The sequence below is a fragment of the Coffea arabica genome, chromosome 9c (genome assembly GCF_036785885.1).
Source record: "Coffea arabica cultivar ET-39 chromosome 9c, Coffea Arabica ET-39 HiFi, whole genome shotgun sequence".
Lineage (NCBI taxonomy): Eukaryota > Viridiplantae > Streptophyta > Magnoliopsida > Gentianales > Rubiaceae > Coffea > Coffea arabica.
In genome coordinates, this window is record NC_092326.1 from 32209235 (window position 1) to 32216002 (window position 6768).

At 36.1% G+C, this 6768-nt stretch overlaps 1 protein-coding gene across 2 annotated transcripts; it reads left to right on the forward strand.

Moving 5' to 3' along the window:
* The first annotated feature begins 591 nt into the window (after positions 1-591).
* Positions 592-3916, forward strand: LOC140014438 ((+)-neomenthol dehydrogenase-like). 2 transcript variants are annotated; one of them, XM_072065319.1, is made up of 6 exons: positions 592-1154; positions 1307-1384; positions 1466-1578; positions 1676-1877; positions 3168-3214; positions 3809-3916. In XM_072065319.1, the coding sequence occupies exons 1-3, from the start codon at positions 996-998 to the stop codon at positions 1544-1546; spliced, it is 318 nt and encodes a 105-aa protein (XP_071921420.1). In that variant the 5' UTR covers positions 592-995; the 3' UTR covers positions 1547-1578; positions 1676-1877; positions 3168-3214; positions 3809-3916. The 2 variants fall into 2 exon arrangements, with proteins under 2 accessions (XP_071921420.1, XP_071921421.1); XM_072065320.1 differs by having other exon boundaries at positions 1469-1578.
* Positions 3917-6768: the final 2852 nt, after the last annotated feature.

The window sequence follows — 6768 nt, forward strand, 5'->3', positions numbered from 1 at the left end:
GCTACATTCGAAAGATCTCAAATTTTGACAGAGACTTGGCATGCTCAGACAGGTACTGTGGGATTCGGAAAAAGTATTCTCAGTGGACGTTATCGTAACTATTCAAATATGTTGGCCAAAAAAAGGAAGCGAGCATGCAGAGGTAAAAGGTGTTTACCGTCAATTCGTAATGGAATCCAAAGACGATTTCTTGTGAGCTAGTAATAATGGTAGTAACTGTTATTGACGCGAACACCTCCAATGTTGTCTTCCCTTTTTACATGGCCTATAAAACGCGTATCTCAAGACTCGCTATATATTTCATATGAACATACAAACAAGGAAGAGAGTAAAACGAGAATTGGTGAGCGCACTTCGACGACAGCTCGATTTTAGCAACTCTAGTCGGACAAAGCACCCTACTCTAAATTGTTTTCAACATAACATACAATGCATCGAAGGTTTTCGTCGTCGTCACGTGCTTTGCAGCGTTATTGTTCATTTCTTTTTGGTCGTCGTCACGTGCTACTAAAAGCATTTTTTTTTTTTTGCAATGCGCGGGTTATTGGCTTAGGGTTAGCTACACAAAACATATTTCCAAAACCTCTCCGCCGCCGCTTCTCCTCTCCTTGCTTTCCTCTTACCTTTCCTTTCCAAGACAAGATTATAATGCCAAAATTTCCAGTCAGTTGAAATACCTGTCTCCATCCACTTTGAACCTTCCTTCCTTCCTTGTGAATTTTCTTTTTTTTTTTTGGGAGGGGAGGGGGGTGGAGGTTCAATCTCCATCATCACTTTCTTTCTGTCCTCAAACCTCCTGCTATGTAGGCTGTAATTTACTTTCATGAACAATTACAGTTCAGACACATGAAGATCTTGTTGAGAATAGTGGTTAATTGAGTTTTGTGTAATCTGCTGGAGATATTATAGGTATGTAGTTGTAACTGGAGCCAATAAGGGGATCGGCCTGGAGACTGTCCGGCAGCTTGCAACTGCAGGTGTAACTGTCATTTTTAATGGCTAGGAACGAGAACAGGGGGAAGGAGGCAACTTCGAAGCTACACCAATCAGGTTTATCAAATGTAGTCTTCCATCAGCTTGATGTTCTAGACACAGAGAGCATAAAATCATTGGCGAAATTCATGGAAACAGAATTTGGAAGACTTGACATTTTGGTAAGAATAATATTTTGCAGAATAACATAAAATAATGTGCTACCATTGATTTGACAACCTGAGTAGGATCTAGATTGCAAGGAAATACGGATACAAAAACTTGTCAGCTTTGGCCTGTTTACATTGACCAATTGGTCATTTGACATCTGCAGGTAAATAATGCAGGAGCTTCAGGAGTTGTCGTTGATGAAGATGGCCCACGGGCCTTAAACGTGGATCCTGCAAACTGGGTATGAATAGATTCCATCGTGGGAGCTTTATTTCGGACACCATCCACTGGACACTGTTTTACTAATTGTTAATGCAACTAGCAGGGAAGCCTGTTAACGTTGTACAAGACGTTATCAAAACTGTTCCATTGGTTCAATGTTCGACTTCAGGAGCAAGGATAGTTACTATCTCTTCCCTAAGGAGTGAACTGAAGGTAAGCAGATTACTACTACTTTAAATCTCAAAACTAGATCTCCATGATAAATCTTTCACTAATGGTTTTCTACTTGTGAATCTTATTCTGAATGCAGAGGATTCCAGGTGATCAAAGGAGAAAAGAACTTGGGGATATTGACACTCTAACAGAAGAGAAAATTAATGCACATCTTTTTTTATTTTCTTTTTGGTCAATGACATTTTTGGGTTTGGTGGAAGCCTTTGAATATGATGGCGAGGCTTCTCCAAAATGCTTCTTCTCTCGGATGCGCTCTGTTTCTGCAACCTCTCTCTTAGGTAATTTCCCAATCAAGCCAGAAATACAGGGTCACTTAAAATAGGGAAGATTTTGTTCTTACTTTCTTTGTATTTTTGGAGAACAATTTGCTTAGAATTAATGATAGGTAATAGCCCGTTGTAGAAATTTGAAGCATTTTTTAGAAAAAAAAAATTCAACTTTTTGTTAGATATGTTTTTCACAGCTTTGTTGAGTTTCAACATTTTTAGTAGTTGTTATTAGCTGGTTTAGTATAGTGTTTATACTTGTTATTAGCAGTTGGAAGCTGCAAATAAATGTTTATACTGTAATTTCCTATCAATTAGGAAAGTCAAATGCTGTACTTTGCTAGCTTGCAGAAGTTGGTCCTTTTTGTTAAAAAAATTATTGAACTTGCATACTGTTTAAAGAAAAAGTCTTTTGTTTGGCATGTTTTCTGACATCATTTTTCAATTAATACTGCTTTTCTTTTTTTTTTTTCTCACTTTCTTCATGAGTCATGACATGAATTTGTTGTTTGTTGATGTAGACGTATAGGAGAGGCTTGTTAGGGGCATCCATTATGCTCTCCTACTTTCTTCCAAAACGTGCTCGAAGTTTATTTTCCTACTGAACTGGACTGCATTTGGTTTTCATACCTTCTTATCTTGGTGATCATTTTTATGGGTTTCAAAAATAGATGAAGTAAAATAACTTTTGCATATGAAGTCTATCTTTTTAGGCTTTAGCCCCTTGCCAGGACCAGTTAAAACTAATACTTATTTTTGGTTAGTGTTTGAATACTTCAAATATCATGTTTATTTAATGTGACAGTTGCATGTTTTCTCCCATATTTTGGGGTTTTCTGTTCACTAAAAATTATAAAGCACCCAAGTATGCAAGTTTATTGCCATATTTTGGCCTTGTACCTCTCTCCTGGAGTATTGTAACATTAAGTGCAATAGCTTTAACGTAACAATCACTTGACCCTTTTCCCCCATGTGATTCTTTGAATTAAATGAGTTCTTTTGTTAAAATTTGTTGAGCTTGATATTTTTCGCATTTGGCTGGGATTGTGCTATTCCTGCTTGAGAGTACCTATTTTTTGCTCTTTTTGCAATAGAAAATGTCAATTTTTTTGTGCTTCATTAGTTCATTATAAACATAAGTCATTTTTTGGATGGACGGTAGAAGAAAATCCAAGTCAGGTGTCAAAGAAAATTTTGGCACTCAAGTAGGCAATGTATCATATCACTACATCATTTGGAAAGCTTCTATCATGTGGCTTGGTTGCTCTGCCCCTGTCAAACAAGTTCCAGTTGTGTCCACAGGTTCATTTGCTTTGGATATTGCATTTGGGATTGGAGGACTTCCAGAGGTTGGACATCTTATGTGTTTCTTATGCTGCAATGCTAGATGTTGCTTTTGAATTATTGTTTCAAGTGCACTAAACATCTGCAAATGTCTAAAGAACCATATTGCCATCATTTTAGAGTGCAAATATACCACTGAACTGACTTTTCTCTATCTAATTGGGACTTCAACTAAGAGATGCTGTAATTATTCTTGATTTGAATATTTCCATTCTGATTAATTAGCATTTGCAATTTCCAGACTGTATAGCAAAAGAAAAGCTTTGTCTTGTTCTTGAAAACCTTCACTGAAATGGAAGCTTTTAAATTACTTTGTATCACTATTGGTTTCTGTTAACCTTATTACTTTGTATTACTATTGGATCTGTTTGATGTAATTGGAGTAGTGCATTTTGCCATCGGGCAATATTAGTAGTTCCATATCCATGGGAGATGTTACCATCCCCAAGAAATTCACTTAGACTGGCTTATGGGATTGGCTCATAAATTCCATTTCTTGCTTTTAACATGAATATATGAAACTTTGTTATACATCTATTTTCAACTGCTTTACATGAATCTTTTTTCTGAGCAGAAACTTAATGCGACAATCCCTACAGGTGCTTTTACTAAATTGGATTTTGAAGCCTACAATGGGCCTTCCAGAGGATATAATCAATTAGGGAGCATTGGATACAGCACTGAGCAGTTCTTTTTGCAGCTAAGAAAGCCGCAGTTTCGCGTAAGCAAGAATTGCCTTAGATTAGCATGCACTCGTCTTGAGGTATGGGACTCGATACAGTTCCTTCTCTTTTGTGTTTTTCCTTTTCTTTCCCAATTGAAGATTAGAATAATAGGACTTCTTTATGATCAGTTGCATTTGTTCTGTGTTTGTGAAGTCTGAAAAACCTTAGCAATTATTAAGTGTCAAATATTAAGTTTCGATTATTATACCATGGAAAATTTCCCTATAAAGGTTTCTATACAAACCTTGGTTTTACCTTTACAGGTACAGAAATATTCCGTCATGATTTTATAGTTTCTTAATACTTCTTATCATATGCTAAATGAAAAATTGAGCTATCAAACCTTAAAATTTTCAGACACAAAAGATTTTAAATTTTAGATCTACAAAACGCATTCTTAGATGAGAATATCTCAAGCTTCTCCGAGGATAAAAGCAACCATGCAATCTAGCTTATATGTCAATGCCTCTGACTTTTGGAATGGAGTATTGTTTTAACATAATAGAAAGATGTCCTTCCTATGATGAATAAGTTTTCACTTTGTTTTTGCATTTTAGGATCATTCCAATGACTTTGTGTTATGCCCCTTCCTTGCTCCTCCTCCAAAAAAAATAAAAATATAGTTGCTATTTCAATGTTACACTTTTACGACAACGGAATGAGTTTAATATGTTGGGATATTTTGGAGTTAGAACTTGTCAAATTTATCTTTCAGATTAGGATCATTTGTTAGTTAACCTATTTCCAATTTCTTCCTTTGGGTGATATACATGGATGGTCATACTGCAATAGATTGCATTCGGAATTCTTTTAACTCCAATTCTTTGGAAATAGCAGAGTAGCCAATTTATCTGCTTTGGTGGAATTATGAGTTACTATGCAAGTTGCTCTAACTTTACAACTTATAATATTCTTTAGATCTCTTTTCTTTGATACTTAATAATAGACAAAATATATATCATGCTCCTCTTAAGAGGAGAAAATGTGGTTAAGATTTTGTATAAATATTACAAGTTTTAAAGTTGTCGAGTTTATCTTGTTTGTTTTGGGATCAATCAATGTCTCCTGACCCATTTCCAGTTTCCATGTATTGGTGCCGAGGTCCATTGCTAATTGCAATGGAATATATACTAAGATTTTATCGTTATAATTTCATGATTAGGTTGTTGCGGGAGAACTTAGCAAATCTTGCCATGGGCGGCAGTAGAAACAAAATTGCTTTTGGATAGGGGAAAGATGCATTGTGCATTTCAAGCTCCATGCTGCATGCTTTCTTATTTATCAATGTAATTAGTTTAGGCCAATTCGTTATTGAATTTATTAGACCCTCTTTGTTATAGGTTTCTTTTTGGTTTATCTGTAACTAAGTTCCATCAGACACAAACAATTCTATTAAATGGATCCATTTTGAATATGTACAAATCATTTGATTAAATTGGGCACCTCCATTTTTTTTCACTGCGCTAATACGTCGTTTATGCATTAAACTAGGGAACTAGGGTAAGTAGGGTCATGGAATAAAAAAGAAATCATGTATCAATGGCATCATACATTTCACATCTAATATATTAGTATTTCTGCAAATTTTAAACCCTCTTGTTATATCTGTAAGGACATTTCTTTTTCTAAAACGAGAAATAATTCAGTTACCGGATTATCTTGTTACATTTGTCCCACAATTTTCTGTTGTTAATCGACTACATTGTTGTCAGGAATGGATTTTATACCATGTAACTCCCAAAAACTTATCACCATTTGGTATATTTATCCGTTTATTTATCAGAGCACCTGCCTTTTGGAACCAAGTAGCACATTGATTGCCATGATTCTGTATGCGTATTGAATTAATCTATCAATTTGCTGCACAATTTGACAACTGAAACGAACCCTTTTTTTCTACTACACCAGTCAATTTCAGAATTACAACCAATTAGACCACATTTACATTTAATACTCATCCTTGTATCTTTACAGACAACATCTTTTTCCTTCTACATCATATCGAATTTCATTTTTTTCTTCATACTTGCAGTGATCGATTTTAGAATATCTTGTACTCTTAATATTTAATCCAATCACACCATCACCATTTATATAAACCCTTCTTAAACCCGTCTAAATGGGCATGCATGCTGATTATTCCACCGCGCAACGCCGCGGTTATACCTCCTAGTAGTTCAAAAAAGGGCCAAATGAGTGATCCCGGTGATGGTCAGGGCACGAGCTCGTCTTCGGATGAAGATGATCTTCTATTTGTTGCTGGTGCTACACTATTATTTGGACCACATGCAAAACCATATGGAGGTCCAATCCAAAAGGTGCCTTGCAGGATGTCTACATTATCAGGACGTGACTGGGTTGAATAAGTGATGTCAGGCCACCATACACGAATTATGGACGCAACAAGGTTAAATGTTGATTCTTTCATGCAGTTGTGCTCGCTCTTGGCCGAATGTGGATTTGTTCCCCAATATTATCAGAAACGGGTTACAATAAAGGAGGCACTTCTGATGACATTGGTCATAATGAGCCACAATATGAGAATGCGTATGATTGCTGACCGATTTAACCATTCCACGGAGACGGTGCATCGTAATATTCACGAAGTCATCCGGGGCCTATGCACATTCGCGCAATTCATCATTACTCTCGGAAACCAGGATGCAATTCATCCGAAAATTCTTAGCGACACGAGATTTTATCCTTGGTTTGAAGTACGGTGATATCAAAATTGCTTTCAGATATACATCTTCTTGTTTTCAAATTTCATGCAAACCCTACTCTAATGCAGGTGATGTGTACCGTTCAACACGAGCACAGTTCACCATACGATT

Excerpts from the sequence above, each read along its gene's own strand:
- LOC140014438 (XM_072065319.1), top strand. The coding sequence starts at position 996 with ATGGCTAGGAACGAGAACAGGGGGAAGGAGGCAACTTCGAAGCTACAC. Across the intron at positions 1,155-1,306 it reads TTGGAAGACTTGACATTTTG|GTAAATAATGCAGGAGCTTC; the intron begins GTAAGAATAATA and ends TGACATCTGCAG. Across the intron at positions 1,385-1,465 it reads ACGTGGATCCTGCAAACTGG|CAGGGAAGCCTGTTAACGTT; the intron begins GTATGAATAGAT and ends TAATGCAACTAG.